Raw genomic sequence first — 21322 nt, 5'->3', positions numbered from 1 at the left:
CTGTTTAGATGTTCCTGTTCCCTTTGCTTGGGGTGTCTTGTCTGCTTCGCTTTCATTCTGCACCAGCTGGAAATCCTGGAAAGTGTCTTGTTTCTTGCCTCTCGGAGAGGAAAAGCCAACAGCAGAAGAAAAACGTCTGAACATAAACTGCAGGCTGAAATGTGTGAAAAAAATGTGTAGTAAAGCTCATGATTGCAAATAGAAATTTGAGCGAGTTACATGGGAATTTGGTGTAGTTGGGGCATCTGTCTCATGGGTGATACTATAATTGAAACTCAATGTGGTGTGTCAAAATGAATTTATTTTACCCCTGTTGCTAGCATGAATGCTTGTCTTCTGTGGAGAAGGGCTGTGGAAAGCAGGCTAATGTACTGGATTCTTTGCTATGGTAATTTATATAGCCCTGCTGCTCAGAGCGGGATACAAAAGGAGGTGCTTTTGAGTACGAATGCAGTAGGTAGAAATGGGGTTGAAATCAGGAATGAAGGAGGGAGTGATGGGGTGTGCGAGCTGCAGGTCAGGTAATTTGCTGTTAATAGGCACAGAGCACATGATTTGTAAGCAGTTTCTCCTGCTTATGACAAGTAATAACTGATAAAATGGTCAATACACTGCTGATTTATATAGTGCCTTCAGTTAATTTAACAAAGGTGTGGACTGCTTGCAGAGCAAAATATGTTCAGAGTGAAGTTCAAAGTTTAAAATCTATGTGATCCGATGGTATCTGAAGTGATCACAAGCTCTGAAAGTTAAGCAACTTAGTGCGGTTTGGTCCGTTGGTTTTTTTCAAGGTAATCTTTTTTTTTTTAGGATTTGGGCAAGTACAGAATAAGTTGGAAACCAGACTTGAGCCCCTCGCAAGTGTCTGTGTTTAAGGCAGCTACAGACACTTACTTGGATTTCTCGAAAGCTTTCACATTTTTCTCATTGTCTGTGTAAATCATCCTTGGAATAGTTCAGGCAGACCAACGTCTATTAATACTTGGATTACAGCGTAGTGAATGCTAGCTCTTTTTTTGAAAGTAGAGGACATTATCTCCATGTATTAATTTCTCAGTGTTTTTCTTAGGTCTTGCAGTTAACTGTGTAAATGCAGAGCTTGGTCCATGTACTTAAGCTTCTGCAGGAGTGAAGTAGTTTGTGTCCTACCTCAGGCTTTTCTTTGTGCACAAAGAACTGGAATATTGATATCTTGGGAGCTGCTGCAGTGTCTTCCGTTCTGATGATTGCTCTTTGAGGCTTTGCTAAGTTTTAACCTTCACAATTTTAAGAATTATTTTTATTTGGAATAATTTAGGATGGGGGAGACCTCTGGAAATCACCTGTTTCAGGCCGCTTGTTGAAAACAGAGCCAACTTCAAACGTACCGCGCTTAGTTCTTAATCCCTCTAAAATTAGTTTGAGGAGGAGTATGTTAATGCAGTAGGGTACGGTCTGGTTTTGAGCTGCTGGTTTCATTTCTGTTTTGCTTTTCAGTGAAGCTTCTTCACTGCATTACAATTTCTAATAATGTTTAAAGCTTGGGAATACTTACTTTTGAGTTCTGTTTAAAAACCGTATAATCCATATATCGTTATACCACCAGGAGAATAAATACCAGCTGTTTTCTAGTAATTTTGTGTGAATTATTCACTACGTTGGCTCTGGATGTAAACTTATAATTTGCTTATTTGGCCTTTCTCCTTAGTGCTAATTTGGTTTTGCTAAGAGATGCTTTTCCCAAGTTCTTTGTCTCGGGTTGCTTTCGGCAAGTGAATTGCAGGTAGACGAGAAGAAGAAACTAGAATATTTATCCAGGAGTGAGAGAGTCGGTTTGTTATTTTTTAATAAGCGAGATATCTGTGCATCTCATCTATTGCAGCATCTTACACTTAGGCATTCAGAGCTACCTTAACAGCTGCTGTAGTGATCCGTTATGTAGAAACCATGGGAAGTGATAAAAACATGAGTGGTTATGTGGCCTTGCCGGAGCTTGCGTGTCTGAAATGCACTTTTTTGTTGTTTGTTTTGCGTGATGTACCTATTTTTGGGATCACTGGGGATCTGAACGTGGGTTTTAATTTGGAGCATGTTGCAATTTAGTCACACAAGACTCTTTTAATAGTTTCCCATCGGATTTAATAGCGGAGAGAGAGAGCAGTGGGCTGCGTCGGTGTGATTGTAGTGCGATGGTGTGTGCTGGAAGTGGGCTACTTGACTCTGCTTTTCTTCTGGGTTGCCTTCTTCTGCCTGACTTGTAAGGAGGCTTTTGTTACAGTGCCTGTGAGCAAAGTAGCTTTGTGTTTTCAGAAGTTTCCCTCCTGATTTTTTGGAAAAGATCCCTTGTTACTGCATTGCTGAGGCTGAATTGTTCACATATGGGAGTTGGTCAGAGTCGATGCTCTGACTTTGATACAGTTAAACACTTGGTTAATGTCCATTTAACGCCATTGTAGAAATTTCACATGCTTTACAAATGTTTCCATAACTTGCATATTCAGATATTTATCCAAACATAATTGCTATGGGTTTTCCTGCGGAGAGGCTTGAAGGAGTATACCGGAACAACATTGATGATGTAGTAAGGTAAGGCTTTATTTTTCTTTCCCTTAGTTTACTCTTATAAATCTGAAGTGTCCTTTTCTGCACTCATTTATGTTCTGCTAAGGATGGGATGTGTGTTCTGACCCATAGAAATGGCAAGATTTTTGCATCTTGTAGATGTTGCCTTGCTAGCTTTCCTGAACAATGTTGGAAACAATGAAAATGGTATTTTCAAGTTGAGAATTTTAGGCCAGGCTGCTGTCCTGGGTTGACCTCAAATGCATGTAATCTGCTTTTTAGTGTGAAAATTTCACTTCAGTAAATTGTGTTGGAGTAAAAGTAGGTTCTTTGCTTTTAGAAAGATGTCGGTCCATGCGTTTGTTTGTGGAGTTGAGAGTTTCGTCAGGCAGCTGATGGTATTTCAGAATATGTTTGCCCATATCCTTTCTTCAATTGATCAAGTGCTTGATAAGTTAATTTTGATTTAAAGTAGTAAATATAGGTGACTTTAGATAAAGGCTTTTACATCTGGCTGTGTTCAGTAATTGTGGATGAGAAAAATCAGCTGGAATTCGTTACGACTTTGTGCTTTGTAGCACATTTTGTGAAAGAAGCCTGCAGGTCGTAGTTTTTAACATCAAATTATCTACTCTGAGTTACTGGATCCAACAGGGGAAGGTGTCCTTGGTGTTTAGGAGCATCGCTGTGATTTGTTTAGTCAACACCTTGCCTGGAGAATGTAGTGTAAGAGCTGCATTAAAAACTAAGTACTTGGTGGAAGCAGCCAGATGTTGGTGTTCTTAGGATCCTGGTTTTTTTTTTAACTCATGCATGATGCTTTTGAGATCTTGGACGTTTGAAGTCATGAGTTCAGTAGCTCTCTTAGAGACTTGGTATTTGGGGATAAGGGGAGTAATGCAGTAAGGGGCATGGTCATGCAGTGAAGTTACAAGTAGGTGTATCTGGGCAAGGGGGTGCTGCACCCAGGTTTGAGGTGCCACAGGAAGTTTCTCATAGTCGTTGGCAGGCAGAATCGGTGCTGCTTGAGTTTTACTGGTAAGTGTTTGCATCCAGGTTTGTACAGTAATGAGTTGAGACAGCTCCTTGGTTCCCACACGGGGAGGAAACGTAACCCTCAACTGAGTGGTTGTCTGGAGGCAGCGACTTCCCAGTGCCGCTGCAGTTCACTTCAGATGAGTTCCAGGGGGTCTTGGCTTTGCTTGTTTAACCCTCGTGACAAAGCCTGCTATCCACGAATAGTACTGAAAATAACAGAGCCTGGATTTGACCAGGCTTGCAGCAGCGACCTTGTTCTGTCATGCAGTAGTGAGGAGAAGTCACTTTTCCAGAGCTGGTGCAGCATCAGTGCGGCTCAGCACAGCAGTCTGAATGCAGAGTGTGTTGGTCACTGCTGGAGTTGTTAGCGTGGACCTGAAGTTGTCTTTTAATCATATCATTGTATACAAGGAAAAGCTTTTGCTGTCCTTTTGGGACACTTAAGGGCTGTCCCACAAACTCAAAACTACTGAGTACCCGTCTTCACCAGCAGTCAGAGCCACCTTTTCATGAAGGTGTGCGGGCATTGCATCTGCTCTGTGAAATATGTGGACCCTGATAGACTCCAGCTATGGAAATCGTAGGATAGGGGCAAAGGCTGGAGTTGGAATAAATGACATGGGAATAATCCAAATAAGTAATAATAAGAAGTAGTCTTTGAAGGCCCTCTTCCATTCACAGCATTCATTTCAGTTGCTCCTGCAGGAAGGAGAACAGATTTTATTGGTTAAGTATGTACGTATGTGTAAATTAGACTTTTGAAAGGAAATGGCTATATAATTATTAAGTTGTCCATGAAGACTCTGTTAATCAAAAGGAATGATGGTCACTGAAAAGTGCAATCAACCACATTAGGATACAGAGAGATGTAAATTAAGTGACCGTAGGACACTGGATGCTGAAGTAGTGTTATGTGTGCTTGCCCTTATTTTTAAACGAGAATAGTGCACAAAACAGGACTGCAGCGTTCTGCATGTTGCAGTCAGCAGGTCCTCTGCTGCTCCTGTCGTCTTTTTATTGTGGATTTCTTTTTTCCAAGAGCTTTTTATGCAGAAATTCAACGTGTTTGAGCTCTGGAGCAATTGGTATTGAGCCAGGATACTCCAGTAGGCTTTTTCTGAGTAGCCGGTATTCTTCTGATAAGTTTAATGCCAATACTGTATGAGGTGAATGACTTGGTCTGCTGGCTCTCTCCTGTGACTGACGCTTTGAGAGGTTTTGGGTGGAATTTAGAAAAATACCTGCATGGCAGCCTGTACTCAGCCTTGTGGGTGCTACTGGCAGAAGCAGAGTCAGCTCTCCTTGCCCTCAGCATGTTTTAACCAGGTGGGGACATCTCCTGAAACAAAGCACCATGTCCACCATCTTCCTTAACCTCTCCAAGTCCTCCAACAGGAGCACCGGTGGGTGCCAGGAAACGTTTTTGCCCATGAAATTGGAATCTCGTGCTCAATGCTGCGCAGGGAGCGTTCACATCTGTTCTCGTTTTAACGCACTGGTTAAAACCACAAGAGTTCTTCTAGGTTCTTCTGGAATACTGTGACTGATAACCAGAGCTTGTTTTTGCTTGAGCTTTCCAGGATTTTAGCAGCTAGGGTTTCTTTTTCAATTTGAACAGCATGTTCTGTCATGGCTAATGAAATTCCTTCTGGCTGATGTGCAGATACACACTGTTGATGATGTGAAGTGTAAACATTTGTATGTTATTTCTTCTTGAACATTGCCAGGTGACACATCATATATAATCATGGCAATTCTGATGAATCATGTTCACAGTTTGGCTCTCGGAGGCTCGTATGGGAAGTTTTTTTTTGTTACAAAGTGAGCATGAAAACGAAATGAGTGTGAAAAAGTGTAGTGGTTGTCTTCCTTCTTTCTGAACCCAGAATATCATCGGGCGCTGTCCTCAGATTTCAGTGGCAAACAGTGGCCATTCTAAAAACCTGGTATTAAAATAAATTATTCTGGCTGTAATACTGTAATACAAGTTGTTCTAGCTGCGGGTTTTTTTGTCATTACTGTGGCAAAATATTTTGCATAGGTGATTAAAATGGAAGTAAGTGTTTACAGATACCTCATGTAATCGATGCTTTCTGCTTTAAAAACAAACAACCCTTCCTTGGCTTAATATATTGAAGTGCACGTGTCTTGGAAATCTACTTAGAAATGAAGTGGTCTTATTCATCCTACTGGATTCTGTGTACGAGTGAGGTTTGCAACGCGCTTCCTCCTTGACTCTGAGGCACTGCAGGGCCAGCTGGGACTTGGAACACAGAGCTGCGTGTGCTGGATGGTGCTTCAATGATGCTGCGAATTGCTGTCGATGTTATTGCACTGTATATTAATACATGCTTCTTTTATCTTTTAAGGTTTTTGGATTCGAAGCATAAAAACCATTACAAGATATACAATCTGTAAGTATGCTCTTATAGATGTATTTTCCAAAATAATGAGTTCTAAAAATAGCCTGTGAGTGAAAGTGTCTTGTTGCTGTACTGAAGCGGAGCTGGAGATGTTTTGCACATTTCTTAAAACAATTAAGCCTGATTGAGAGCACTGTTACTTCATTTAGTGGAGCTGAGTGAGGTTAAATGAAGCGCTGGTGTGTATTCATATTACTTGAATGCCTTTAAATGACTTGGCATCCGGCCCATCTGGAGCCTGTACCATGTGATTAAAAAGTGAGAAGTAATTCACAGCAGGCTTTCTGTTAATATATTAATGTCCACAGTGAAGGAATTGACAAATGAGTATTTTCCTGGGTTGGTTTTTCAGTCGAACTGTATTGGTACATAGGTTCTGTTCGCTTCCTCGCTCTTCCTGACTGCCCCTGTTTATTACTTTGAAAAAAGCTCTTGCAGCAATTGAGAGGTTCTCCTGCCCCTCTACTCTGCCCTGGTGAGACCACATCTGGAATATTGTGTCCAGTTCTGGGCCCCTCAGTTCAAGAAGGACAGGAACTGCTGGAGAGAGTCCAGCGCAGGGCTACAAAGATGATGGAGGGAGTGGAGCATCTCCCTTCTGAGGAGCGGCTGAGGGAGCTGGGGCTCTTTAGCTTGGAGAAGAGGAGACTGAGGGGAGACCTCATTCATGTTTATAAATATTTAAAGGGTGAGTGTCACGAGGATGGAGCCAGGCTCTTCTCGGTGACAAACAATGATAGGACAAGGGGTAACGGACACAAACTGGAACACAGGAGGTTCCACTTCAATTGGAGAAGAAACTTCTTCTCAGTGAGGGTGACAGAGCCCTGGCCCAGGCTGCCCAGAGAGGTTGTGGAGTCTCCTTCTCTGCAGACATTCAAAACCCGCCTGGACGCCTTCCTGTGTAACCTCATCTGGGTGTTCCTGCTCCGGCAGGGGGATTGGACTGGATGAGCTTTTGAGGTTCCTTCCAATCCCTAACGTTCTGTGATTCTGTGATTCTGTGATTGGTAATGTGATGGTTATTCACTTTTGTAAGTGTAATGTTTTCCTCTGGAAAATTTAGTTACTCAGAAAGCTGTTCTTGTTACGGAAGGGATTTTTTTCTGTTCCTTGATCATGTTTATATGGTAGCTTAGGCTAATTTCATTCGTAGAAATGATTTGGTGATGGCTGATGTTGAAAAGTAGGTCATGGTTTTCCTACCCCTCATTTTTTCCCAGAAATCTAAGTTGACAATTTTTTGATTCTCTGAGCTGTTGTGGCTTTTTTTTTAATGAATGTTTTTCAAAATATCTGCAGTTAATGGAAAAATTACTGTAGTATGGAAGTCCACGCAATGCATTACATTGTCATCTGTCAGTCATCAAAAATGAGTATTTAAATATGCCTCTAAATTAGTTGAAGGATTATGCATCAAGCAACTCTGGTACCTGGTGTTTGAGTGAAGTGATACTGGAAGCTGAGAAATTGAATACTGGGTATTGCAGTTGTCTGGAAAGCCTGGGGTAGGATGGGACAGAGAAAGGTCTGTAGGTAAAATACGCATTAAAATAAACTCGCTGGACACCTTTCATACGGTTGAGTAACAATGCTATATTTTGCAGCTTAGAAGCTCTCCAGAATGTCACCCTTTTAATAAATGCTGTCTTGGTGGCTCTGAGTGGGAAGGACAGTCCTTTGTAGGATCGCTGGTAGCTCCTCCTGAGGGCAGGTGCAGCTCTCTAAAGAGGGACCTTTTTGGATATCTTCCTTTGAAGTTTTGTGGAGCTTAGAGCTACAGATCTGTGTTGTGTAAAAATCTAACTCCTGTGGCTTTACTACACCCCCCTGAAACCTCCTGACAGCTTCTGCTTCTGTGGGGAACAGAGCAGAACAGGACAGATACGGCTTAATTTCCTCCTGCTTCTTGGGGCCGAGTTGAGGTGTCAGCTTCTGGGAAGCTGAAGATCAGGGTTTGCTGAGCTGCCTGGTACTGAGCTTGTTCAGGTTGGCTCGAAAGGTGACAGGTGAGAACAGTAAGTTGTGTGTCAAGTTCTAGGCTTGGTCAGAAAGTAAGAGTTTAGTAAGACTTCTGTGCATCTTAGCAATTACCTCCTCAGGGAGATGGAGCTTGACAGGTTTCCACTTTGCTCTATGCTACCAACCTCATTTTACTTCGAAAAAAGCAAAAGCCAATCCCCCAGCTCTACACAGGAACAACTTTGAAGTTTTTAAGTGAGAAGAGCTGCGATGAGACAAATGCTTTTGGCATTAGTGTTGCTGATACGTGTAATTTCAACCGTGCAAAGAACTTGCCCAGGTGTGCCAAAGGCTTGGGTCTTCAGGTTCTTCATGTAAAGACTTTCCAGTTTTTGGCACAAGGATCTCCCACCCATTTTCCTTTGCTGACTTCAAAACAATTGCAAGTGAGACTGTCTAAAATTCCTGTATTCAACCTCAGACGAAAACTTTCTGAAGGAGAAAGCATCCTTTTAAAGTTAGTGGGGTTTCTTCCTTCCCAAAACATGGGTCAGTCGCACATGAAGATTCAAGTGATTACTGCACAGCTTGGAAAGAGTAGCTTTTAAACTGTGTATCTCTGCCTGGAGAGGCTTTCTCTCTTTATGGACGCAAAAGTTTTACACACATGAAGTATATAAATGCCATTAGGTGAATTGTTTCAACGTTTGGTCATGAGATGGGAAGAAATTGCAGCCTTCAGGTATTTCAGAAAGAGCGTCCCTTTATATCAGGCTGTTCCTTTGTAAATAATCAACCTATTGTGTGTGTTTAAAAGGAGGAGGTGGGAGTTTGGAGGAGTTACGTGATTATATTCAGCATTATTTCAAACACTGTAATGAGGTTTGAGTTCCCTTCAGGTAGCTGTTAGATGAAGTTGTTGATAATAACGTGCGTATTGAGCAGTTTTATCTGAAAGGATTTAGCAAGATTTTCCTGAACTGATGCTTAAACCATGTCAGTTATGCCTTGTCCTTGCTTCTTGGCTTTTAACTTTCCAGGAATGTTTGAGCAAGCAATTTCGCTTTGTTTCTTGTTTGTCTTGGTTTTCTCAGGTGTTCCTTTAACCCTTTGCTATTTCTTCTGCGTTCTGTATTTTAACCTGTTCTTTCACTTTCATCTCCTAACTTCACTTACTGCCAAATCGTTACCTCCCCTGTTGTAATAATCTCCACCTTCTCCAGTATATTTCTTTTAACTCTCCTACAGGCAGACAGTTGAAGGAAGGAGCTGTAATGAGCAGTGTGGATTTTACGCGCGTACTTTCTGCAACCCGTGTACCTGGGGTTGGGCTTTGGCACGTAGACTGCCATCTTTTTGGCTGCTTGTAGTCCTGTCATCACTGGGCTCGTGGTTAAGATCAGAAAGGTGCCTGATGGCAGCACTTAGGGTCTGGGCTGCTCTAAACTTGTTTTAATCATAAGCATTCATAAGAATGCCAGTCCACTCCCCACAGTACAAAGAAACCCACAACTGTTCAGGTTTCATCTGGACATCTGTCTGTATTAGTGGTCTAATGGTTTTTTTAAAAAACCCAGATGCATTTGAAAGGCTAAGCAATGGCAGCATCCTCCAAAGTGTGTGTTGGCGGGATCTCTACTGCAGATGCACAGTTGTTCTGTGTCACAGAACAGGAGTGTGTTTTGTACGGCCGTTTCTGGAGCTCTGCATTTGCCCTGCGTTGTGTGCAGCTCCCATGAGAGGGCATAAAGAGTGACACGGCCGCGGTCTGTGCTCAGTTTCTATCCTTGGTATCAACAAAACTATTTTTTATCCCTTATGGTATTCTACTTGATACTCTCTCAAACTTCAAAATTTGAAGGCTTTTTTGACCGTATGTAGGGGTTTTTTTTAGGTTTTTCAAGACTTTCATCTGTTACTACCCTTTTGAGCCGTGTGTTCCTTTAAAAGGAAGAAGGAAACTCTCATGGATAAGATGCATTGTGTTAACTGCTTTGCTTCCTAGCAGGCTCAACTTCCAAAGTTCAGATGCTGATGAGCTCATGACAGGCTTTGCCCAGCACGGCTGAGGGCTGCTCCAGGCATGGTGACTCCATCCTGGGCGTACACACTGCATCTCACCTTCCTTCTCAAAGGCCCAAGTGCAGATAATGATCACAGAATCACAGAATCGCTGGGTTGGAAAAGCCCTCTGAGATCATCACGTCCAACTGTTCCTGTCTACCCCCTAAACCATATCCTTAAGTACCTCATCTACCCGCTCCTTAAACACATCCAGGGATGGTGACTCCACCACCTCCCTGGGCAGCCTGTGCCAGCTTCTGACGACCCTCTCAGTAAAGAACTTCCTCCTTAGCTCTAACCTGAATCTCCCTTGGCACAGCTTGGTGCCGTTTCTCCTTGTTCTATCCCCCATCACCTGGGATAAGAGCCCAGCACCCACCTCTCCACAAGCTCCCTTGAGGCAGTTGTAGGTGGTGATGAGGTCTCCCCTCAGCCTTCTCTTCTCCAGGCTAAACAAGCCCAGTTCCCTCAGCCGCTCCTCATCAGGCTTGTTCTCCAGAGCCCTCCCCATCCTTGTGGCTCTTCTCTGAACACGCTCCACAATCTCAACATCCTTCTTATGGTGAGGGGCCCAGAACTGAACACAGCACTCGAGGTGCGGCCTCACCACTGCCAAGTACAGGGGGATAATATTGCTGAGTCTCTTCTGCCAGCTTCACCGTAACACTCCTGACCCAGAGAAAGTGTCGGCAACGTGATCAGAGCTGTGCAAACTGCCAGACCTTTCCTTAGCGGAGGCTGGAGCTGAGAAGGCTCTGGAATTCAGAGAAAGGGAAGTGCTGAATGCGTGTGCAGCCCCAGCAGCCCTGCCTCCATCCGTGGTGGATGAGTCTGGTGGACAAAGCTCGGTGTGGCGTGTGCGAGGCTCTGGTTATGTGCAGCAGTCTGACAAATGGGAGCCTGAAGGCTCGCGTGTCTGAAAGTGTCAGGTGAGCTGCATATGGCTCCAAAGGCTGCAGGCAGAACACCCCTATTAAGGAACGATAACTTCATACCAGTCCTGAAACTGGTGTGGGTATTTGAACCCTGTGAAGATCACAGGTCATAATCAGAAAATAAGATCTAGATATGTGTTTTGTCTACTGAAGTGACTCCCAATCGTCGTGTTTCAGCCTGGAGTCTTCTTGTTTCAGGGCAGGATTGTTCTTTTTTCTTCTCTTTCAGAACTGCATTTTCACTTGTATTGTGTAGGGGCACATCATTTTGTCTGCAGAGAGCAACTGCAAGGAAAATTATGGAGGGCATCCACTTCTTACCTTCTTTCCCTTTACTCGTGATGTTTGATCTAGCCTGTTCCCTTACAGCATGCTATTTTCACTGTACTATAGCCCTACTGATTGGATTGTTTGTATCTGGTTACTGATTATTGTCCTTAGGCAACTCATCCTGCAAGACAGTAGGGTTTGCTGTAGCTGGCTAAGGTGGGTTTCATATGGAGTGGTGAGAGAATCCGGAGTTGCATCAATGTCTTCAGAAATGTGCGATTTTTTTCCCAAGGTTTGTGAGGGGAAAACTTGGTTTTTTTGAGTTCACCTAATTTCAAGAACAGAGGCCAGGTTAGAGAGCGATATCACAACTGCTGCTTGATACAAGTGATCTCCAGTATAATATTCAGTGGTGCTTTCAGTTGCCTGTGATGGTCGTCTTGTGGTCCTGTAACTGGAGGAAGAGTGCTTGCTTATGTTGCACTAGCTGAGGGTCCTTGAAATGTCCTTGTTGACCTCATCACCCCTGGCCACCCATGCTGTTGTTGAGGCACCTTGACACACGTTTGAGTTCAGAGCCGACTGAATCAGAGCATCAAGCTGCTCGAGCAGCTGGAGCTGTTAATACTACAGGGTTAAAAAGTAGTAGCGTATGCATTACTCGTGTGAATGTCTCCACTGAGAGCCACACTAAAACATACTGATGGCCTGCAACTACTGTAGGGTAAGTAACTGCTTTTCGGTAAATAACTGGTATTTCAGTGAGCAACTTTATACATCTGCAAAAAAACAGTCTTTCTGTCTGTAACCTCCAGCTATAGCTTTAATTAATAAAGGTCATGAGTATACATTATTTACCCGTATGTTGATATATACATGTTCCAAAGTATGACAGATGTTGGAGAGAGACTCGTCTTGAACTCTTGTCTGTTTTTCTTTTTCAGATGTGCTGAAAGACATTACGACACCGCCAAATTTAACTGCAGAGGTATGTTTTTACTGTCCAGTATGTGTTACTCGCTTTAAACTTTAGTGTTTCTGAACGGAGGGGTAAAGGAGGAGCTGATGAGTAGTAACGTACAAGATCAGGGTTGCTTTGAGTCGTTGGAGAAACTTGCTATATACTTCATGCTTTTCGAACAAGCGTGTTCATGATGGTTACATAGATCAAGATCTAATAAGGCAATCAAGGTCTACTGTTGCAAAAGCTTCTGCAGAATGGGTTTTGTAGAAGTTTCTGTTAAATTCAGTGTGCAGACTTACTGTAAGGTTTAGGTGTGAAGCTTAGAGAAGTCTGGTTTTTATGCAGAAGCATCACTTAGAATAAAAATGGAGAACAGTTAAGCCACTGGCACTGATCGTATAAAACAAATCTAGAACAAACCTTCAGTTGTTTAAAAAAAATAAATTCCTGTGTGATGCCTCTTTGAGATGAGTTGGTCCTTAGACACTTTGCAGAGCTACCAGAACCAGTGGGGAAACTTTTAGGGGCTCCTTTTGAATCAGACCCTTTGTGAGTGGAAACTGATGTACCTGTTTTGTCAGTATTAACTCTCCAGGTAATAATTAAACACTGATTTACTTTTCTTCTTTGTGCAGAGGAACATCTCCGTGCACAGCAGTAGAGCTTGTAGTTCCTCTTTGCAATGCTTCCGAATGGCTGGGTAGCTAAGGACTCCTTGTCTGTACATAACTGCAAGCAACGAGTACATTTTGGTTTTACTGGTACTGCATCGTAGCAGGGACTCAACTTTTATTATTTGTATTATTTTTAAACCATCTTTGAGGGTGTTCAGACCACGACCAAAATGTAAATGTCGGCTTTAATGTCTGTGGCCAATGGCATCCTGGGGTGTATCAGGAGGGGTGGTTGTAGGGCAGAGAGGTTCTCCTCCCCCTCTACTCTGCCCTGGTGAGACCACATCTGGAATATTGTGTTCAGTTCTGGCCCCTCAGTTCCAGAAGGACAGGAACTGCCGGAGAGAGTCCAGTGCAGGGCCACAAAGATGATGGAGGGAGTGGAGCATCTCCCTTATGAGGAGCAGCTGAGGGAGCTGGGGCTCTTGAGCTTGGAGCAGAGGAAACTGAGGGGAGACCTCATTAATGTTTATAAATTTGTAAAGGGCAGTGTCAGGAGGAAGGAGCCAGGCTCTGCTCTGTGACAGCCAATGACAGGACAAGGGGCAATGGGAGCAAGCTGGAGCATAGGAAGTTCCATGTGAACATGAGGAAAAGCTTTTTCACTGTGAGGGTGCCAGAGCATGGCCCAGGCTGCCCAGAGAGGTTGTGGAGTCTCCTTCTCTGCAGACATTCAAAACCCTCCTGGCCGTGTTCCTGTGTGACCTGGTCTGGTGATCCTGCTCTGGCAGGGGTTGGACTGGATGAGCTTTCGAGGTCCCTTCCAGCTCCTGAGATTCTGTGATTCTGTGAATGTCTGAATATAGAGAGACTGAAATTATTGTGTTGAAGTCATCTTCACTTCTGATTTGCTTTTGTGATGTTGAATGGCAGTCTCCTGAAACCTCACTCAATACATAAAAGCCAGAAAAAAATAATTTTAAGATCTGCTTGAGCAATATTTTGGGTAAGAGGAGAAAAGGTGTAAACGAAAAGGACGTGCTTCTGATATGTCCAGAACTTACACTTGCTTTAATTTTCTTATTATTATGGGATTGCTCAAATCTCTTCTCCCAGTCCCAGCCCAAAAATGTAATTTGTGACAGCACCTTTCACAGCTCCTCTGCGTAAGACAACACTGCTGTAGGGAGCTACATGATGCATTTTTCTCTTTCCATCCTCACATCAGTTACCTCAGATAACCGTACTGGCGATTCAGGACTTCCCTTAGCAGAGGAACAACAGTTCTACTGCAGAATCTTCCGAAGTGAATTAATTTCAAAGGGAACTTCTTACTTGTACACTTAGCATGAAACACCATAATAGTTCATTATTTGACTTGAATGTTCTTGCATCGACTTCAAAACCAGTTGTTGAAAGCTCATCATTTCTTTGGACACTAGCTTTCTGTCTAGGCTTTTTGCAGTTTCTGAAGTAATTCCATGCTGCAAATTGCCTTCTGCTTTGGCACAAGCTTTCCTTTTTGTTTTTTTTTTTGCTCCTTTATGTGCTACGGGATTTTTCTTGCAACATTCAGGAGCTTGGAGAGAGTAATCAGAATTGTTCTCCGTGCTTTGTGCTCCAGTGTTAGGAACCAAACTCCACGGAGGACCTGCACCCTTTCAAGGACCTGCTGAAAATTGTGCAGCTTGATGTTTCCTAAGGTTGCTTTCTGACTCTTAACCCTTCTGCACCATCACAGGGCACAGTTTTAATCTGCTCCTCATCCCTTCTTTGAAGAAATTACTGCAAGGCTTGCCTTTCATCCCAAATCTTGGAGAGCATCTTCAGTGTGCTATTGCTAATCGGGATTTTTCAGGCTGTTCTTTCAGACGTACTTTCTCTCTCCTTTTTTAAGGGAAATGTATTAGATGTAGCTAAGATAGACTCAAAGTTGTATGGACACATTCGCAGCATGTCCAAACAGTTGTTTTTCTAAGGGTTTCTAAATAAATTCCTCCTTCCATTTACATCTGCTGCAAAAAATGACGTCTCTTAAGTTCACATAAAACAACCATTTGGGGAGTCTTTGGATCTCCCACGTGGAAGAATTTCTTAGTGTGTGTTCACTTTGGTTCACCTTTGCTGCTGCTTTAGCAAAGAGTATTCACGTTATTGGGCTTCCCTATTTGGTCTTCTGGGAGGTTTAGTGAGTGTACTGTGCTGTGAGTGAATAAACCGTCCTTGTGGATCCCTTCGGAAGGGTTCGGTCTTGTGCTGCAGTGATTTAACAGTTCCATAACTTCATCCCTCACTTCTGCTCTCTGAGTCCTTGGGGATTCATCAAAAGGAGCTTTGCGTGTGTGACAAGAGAGTAGTACTTATGAAACGAGTACAAACACTTGCCAAAAACCGAAATGTATTCATTTTTAGACCAGAAAAGGAAATAGTGTTTCTAGCTGAGGATTTTTAAGTGGACCAGAACTGTATTTATAGATCCCAAATCTGTTGATTGATAATTGGGGTGCCCTTTATCTAAAGGTCAGTTCTCATGACAAAACTAGTACAGCCCGATGTGATTCTGCCAGGCAGCATGGCATTTTCTGTCACCTTACCCCAGGTGTTAGAGGTTTGAGTGCTTGCCTCTGCTTATTTTTTGTCTCTCGAGTTTTCTTTCTTTTCCTGCATGCTCGCTTGAAATTCTTTGCATCTCTGGCTGGAAAAAAGTGTTTGCTTGTATACATCCATATAAGAAAAAGGACAACTTCATCCAGTGGTTTGACTTTAAAACCCACAAGTATTACAAGTGCCTTACATGAGATTCCTTTTATAATTACAGTTTTTGATATGGAAAGTGCAGGTTTTTTGTTTCAAAACCCCTTTGAGCAAATTCTGAGAGCTTGTTCCCAATGTAGACCCAACAGTGCTCAGAATTTTTCAGGAAAATTCCTATTGTCTCATCAGTGACCGGGGTCTGGCCCTGTTTTCTCTCAGCAGGTAGTGTCATTATTGCTAGAACAGTGGCTTTTCACAACGTTGGTCTTTGTGCCAGTGCACTCTTAAACTCTAGAAAATTTGTGATGTAGGATGCAGCCTGTGCCACTCATTTCAGTAGTGGTGTGAAGTAGTCTCTTTGTGTAGCAGGATGCTTGCTTATATATTACTAGAAACGTGTCTGCAATGCATATCAAATGCAGCACATTGCTGAATAATATTGGAATAAACAAATGTACATCTCTATGTGTAAGAGGGGGGATTTATTTAGAAAGTTAATTTTTTTTGCCTGCTATCACAAAGTTGCCCTGTCTAGTTGAGCTTCCTGTGATCCCCTTTTGAGGTTTTGCTAAATTACTTCTTCTCGTTGCAGTTGCACAGTACCCTTTTGAAGACCATAACCCACCACAGCTAGAGCTTATCAAACCTTTTTGTGAAGATCTTGACCAATGGCTAAGTGAAGATGACAATCATGTTGCAGCAATCCACTGTAAAGCTGGAAAGGGACGAACTGGTGTAATGATATGTGCGTATTTGTTGCATCGAGGCAAGTTTTTAAAGGCTCAAGAAGCCCTAGACTTCTATGGGGAAGTAAGGACCAGAGACAAGAAGGTGAGCTATTTTCTGTTCTTCTGTTCTCCTACCTCTGTCTTTCTGCTTTTCCTGCTTGAGGTCAGTTTGAATAGTCAGGCCTTTTAAGAAATACTTTCCATCAGTTGTGATATCTGGTTTGATTTAGCTTTAACATTATTGGATCAGTGCAGTTTTTCTAAATGAAAAAGCTTTCCTAAGCAGCAGTAGCAATTAGTCACAGCACTAAAACAGGCTGGTTTTTCCATCTCCTGTTCAAGAAGATATGGACAGTTTATTTTAAATAGCCTTTTAAATAGCATTCTGCTGTGTGTTGCGTCAAATGAGCAGTTGATGAGTGAACTTTCTCGTTCAGCATTTTCAGCCCAAATAAGAGGATTATTCTAGCTTGTTTTGCCTGAATGGATGAGTTGTTCATCTCCTCAGGTTCTCTTAACTTCTGTGGTGATGTTTGGAGAGCCGCAGTCATTACAGTGCATGTTACAGTTGAATATCCCTACTGGAAGAGTCTGGTGTTGGGTGCCCCTTTTCAATAAAAGGGTCATTAAGCCCAGACGTTGGCTGACTCGGAGCCTGCCTCATGAAGTTTAGTTTCTTGTACTTCTCCTGAGGAGAAATAAGTGGATCTCATTTCAGAGAAATTACATTCATGGCTACAAGAGCTTTCTGTTAAGACCTTGCTAGTGGTACAGACAGATTTAGCAGTAACTGTTGGACCTTTCTGGCATAGTTATCCCTCATTAATGGGAATTTAACTTCCTTATTTGAAATCTTCCTGTGACTTGCAAGGTCATTTCAGCAAGCTTCACTATTCATCTTCCATCATTTCCTTGCATATGTTGGTAGAGCAGCCCAGGGGGATCATCCTGGCAGGCCAGTTTCAGCCTACTTAAGTACAGAGCTCTCTGTGTTCCTGCAGTATTTGCATAAAGTATTAATTTCGCAGTGTGTAGACCTCTAATAAGCAGAGCTTCATGTTTGAAGGCTCTTGAAAGCAGAAGCGTCACATAAGGAGTTTTTGAATTTGGCAGTTAATTCATTGGAAGGAGCAAATAGCTTCTTAGTTTGCTTTCTTGACAAGACAGAGCTGTTATTCCATGGGCTGCTGAGAAGATTGTTGTGGTGTAATACCAGAGCGGAGACAGTGTCAAGATTTCCCATCAGAACTTTGTGGCTTTTGGTAAGAGTGCATGATGGTGAATAGGAATGAGCTGTGTGATGGTTACTCCTGCTGATGGAGATTGAAGAGCCAGATAAAAGATCACGAGAACTGTAAAACTTACCAAAGGTGAAGTGTGTTGTACCTCAGTTTCCCTTCTGTAAGAAGAGGGTGGTATTTCTGCAGGTTATTGTGTTGAGGGGAAGGTCAGTTAGGTGTTCGTCAGCACCTCAGTGGTACCTCTGGCGTGTTTGAGATAATGAAGAACTTAATAAAAAGGAATAGTGAGAGCCTCCTTTAGCTTCACTGTAAATATTATCTGTAACCAGCAACTTTATTTTGGTTTCAGTGTCTCTACTATCAGTCTACTTCAATTTTTTTTCCTATCTTTACTTGATCATGGTTATCTTTACGTGGACAGTGGGCAGCATGTGGTTCACATAACCCTTAAAGTGATGTTTATGAACAGGTATTTCAGTGCAGGTTCTGGGAGCAGTTTCTTCCCTTGTGGCCCATATTGCAGTGTTGTGTGTCAAATGCTGCTCTCTGATTTGACACTTCACCACACCTTTATATAAATGACTTCCTGAATTCAAAGGAAATAGGCATCTAAAGAGCTGTTTGCACCTAGGGACAAGAAAATGCTGTTTTTGTTGCTGCTGCTGCTGCTGCTGCTCTGACATATGTATGATGAAGGAAGACAGGCTTAACTGAGGTGCCACGTTTTCTTCACTTAAAGCAAGCACAAAGTGCGGACTTTCTATATTGCCGCTCGGAATAATATAGCTAAAATCCCTGTTGCTATTTGTGTGCATGGCAAAGTGATTCTCAAGAGGGTTTAGGCCATGCTGACAGGAAGTGTGAGTCTGATTGCGAAAGGAAGTATGACTAACTGGTCAAGAGAACGACCTCGAGTACTTCTGTAGCAAACTTTTCTCAGGTGCTTGCTGGGAGAAGCAGCTTAACGGAAGTGTTTGCAACATCAAGTGAGAGTTGTTGTAGATGAGGATGACAGTTCCTAGACAGTCTGTTAATGTACTGTTGTCCAGGGAAAGGTAGTGGGGAATTAGATCTAGAATCAGAATGGTTTGGGTTGGAAGGGACCTTAAAGCTCCTCCAGTCCAACCCCTGCCATGGGCAGGGACACCTCCACCAGACCAGGTTGCCCAAAGCCCCATCCAACCTGGCCTTGAACACTGCCAGGGAGGGGGCATCCACAGCTTCCCTGGGCAACCTGTGCCAGTGTCTCACCACCCTCACAGTGAAGAATTTCTTCTTAATGTTTACTCTAAACCTACCCCCTTCCAGTTTAAAGCTATTACCCCTTGTCCTCTCACTTGCAGAACTGAATCTAAAAGTCTGTCTCTGACCAGAAGCTGTGGCTTGGTTTTTGTTTGGTTTTTTCTTTTCTCTGTAAGCTGCCTCTTTTGATTCTTGTCACTCATCCTGGTGGGGGGAACTTCAGAAGAAGGGAATGATGAAGTGTTGGCTAAATGATTTTATCTGTCACCACCACCATAGCGGAACAGGACTGACTTCTATTTTCCCTTTGAACCGAGGGAGACAAACTGTTTTCTGAACTTGAATAAAGAACTGTAATTGTCCAGCCTGTTTCAGAGCTGGAGGAGAAGTCAACCCCCAGAAAAGTCTTCTAAAAAAGCTGCTGCTTCCACTGTTTGAAATTGTTAGGTTATCAACTGTTCTTCATCAAGATGGATGCTAAAATACTGCTGTAATGATGTAGACTGGCAGCTTACCTTCCTACAGCTGAAGGAGATCTTTATCTATTCTTGCTTCTGCCTTGAAGGATTTTATGGTGAGGATTAGACTTGAAGCATAGGTCTGCTCAAGGGATAGGTGTCAGCTGAGAACAGTCTGCATCACTTTCTTCTGGATGCAGCACTGGCACACTGCTTTCAAGTGCTTGAGCTGGAGATCATCCTGTCAGGAGCATTCTTTGACCATCATACTGTTGTATTTTCAAGAAAGGCTCCTAATAGTGGTGTAACTGAACAGGAAATGGAAACCAGTTATTTTGTGTGAGGAAGTCTCAGAATGACTCTGAGCAGGGTAGATATCCAGTGTCTGAGGTGTCAGAGCTGATCACTTGTGATGCCCGTTTGTTGGACGTGCTCAGGTGACAAACTCTGATAAATCTGATGCTTTAAGTCTAGTCTGAGGCTGCAGCTTTAGCTTTGCTCTCACAGGTAGGACATGTTATTAAAGTGAATGTGGGAATATTACTTCCAAAAATGTTTGTTTTTCTTAATACTACACACACTACATTGAGAGGAGAACCAGGAGCAGCACCTGACAAGTTTTGTGATGTCTACACAGCTCAGCAGTGCCCCGTGAAACTCTGGCATAGGGGCCAGGGAAGCTTCTCTGATGTCCCTTTAAAAATTATTGATGGTCATAGATGGTCGAGAAAATACTTGAACTGTTTTCATTATTATTCTTGCTTAAAAGTAAGTGGGAGTTGATTGCACCTCTGATTATTAGCTTGTTATGGAAGCGTTCTGCTAGAAACCAGACCTTTGGAAAAGGGAGAACTTTCTGTTCTGCTTCAGTGTGGCTGGTCCTTAGGATCTCAGGGTACAGGGGGTTAAAAATCTGTGCCTGGAGGGATAAAACTTCCCTCTTGACTGAGAACTGGTTTTGCTTTGAGATCAATTGTCATTTCATGTGGCTGTAAAAGTGGCTGGGTTCCCTTTGTTCTGGTCCCAGCCCTGGTTGCCTTGATAAGGTTTCTCTGTGGGACGCATTCTTTATGGCATGGAGAAGCTACTGAGAGAGAAGGGTGCGTTTTCCTTACCTGTGTGGCTTGCTTCTGGTTGGCAGCACTGGCACACTACTGATGCTTTGCTCTGAGGCTGGGATTTTCTCAGTTGTGAAGCTCAGATCCCAGGGAAGCAAACTTTAAAGCTCCCTTAAGAAGTGGGACTGGTAACTCCTGAGCTGACATGTGAACCAGAAACGTTGGCAGTGTAGAAGGCTGCTTAAGAAGGTCATTGTACGAGTGCGGTAAGGAAAAGGCTTTTGTGTAACTTAGAAACAGCTGAAGTGGTGAGGAGAAATAATTACCAGCTTTTTTTTTTCCTTTTTTAAATAATGACAGGAAGGGAGTAGTTTCATGTGTGCAGGAGAGGTGCTTAGTAAATTAAAGGTACTTTGGCCACTTTCAGGCTATGGCTGTTGTAAGACGAAGCAGATCTTCGAAGCACCAGCTCACAGAAATACTGTGATCTAGATTTTGTGACAAAAATGCTCATGGGTCCCTGTATGAAAACCTTCTCTCCAGCTTATTTTTATTTCACATTGGGTTAATTACCAGTGCTGTCGCAAGTACATCGTACAGGTTGTTGTAAACCATGTAATGCATTTTCTAGGGAATTAAATTATTACATTATTAAATTAAATAATTTTTCACCTTTGTCACTTTTGCTTGAAAATGTTAGCTTATACGTGTTTTGAAGTTTAAATTGATTTAAAATCAGTAATAAAAGTGTTCTTTGGTTATATGTTCTTCAAGCAAGGGTTCACCTCAGAGTTGTAATTGAGCTGAGCGGTCATTTAACATCATTCATTCAGTCGTTTAACTTCATTTAACAGTTTGGACTATTGGACACCTACATTAATGAAACTTTCCGCTTTTGATTTTGGTGAAAACATTTCAGAAGAGCATTTTGTCATAGAAGGTGGTGTCAGCGTCGAGTACAGTGATTTTAGCAAACAAAATTAGAATCTTTTTGTCTTAAACTGCTGTTGAAAGGTAATTCCTGTATCGG

General features: G+C 42.7%; 1 protein-coding gene across 1 annotated transcript in view; it reads left to right on the top strand.

Moving 5' to 3' along the window:
- The first annotated feature begins 2486 nt into the window (after positions 1 to 2486).
- Positions 2487 to 21322, top strand: part of PTEN (phosphatase and tensin homolog) — a 31573-nt gene continuing 12737 nt past the window's right edge. The window contains exons 1-4 of the mRNA XM_010179909.1: positions 2487 to 2565; positions 5949 to 5993; positions 12178 to 12221; positions 16158 to 16396. Of these exons, the coding sequence (XP_010178211.1) occupies positions 2504 to 2565; positions 5949 to 5993; positions 12178 to 12221; positions 16158 to 16396 (390 nt within the window). The 5' untranslated portion in view covers positions 2487 to 2503. The remainder of the gene's footprint in view (positions 2566 to 5948; positions 5994 to 12177; positions 12222 to 16157; positions 16397 to 21322) is intronic.

Source organism: Mesitornis unicolor, unplaced genomic scaffold (genome assembly GCF_000695765.1).
Source record: "Mesitornis unicolor isolate BGI_N332 unplaced genomic scaffold, ASM69576v1 scaffold6402, whole genome shotgun sequence".
NCBI lineage: Eukaryota > Metazoa > Chordata > Aves > Mesitornithiformes > Mesitornithidae > Mesitornis > Mesitornis unicolor.
The sequence above is the reverse complement of the archived record's forward strand: the minus strand, read 5'-3'. Positions and strand labels throughout refer to the sequence as shown.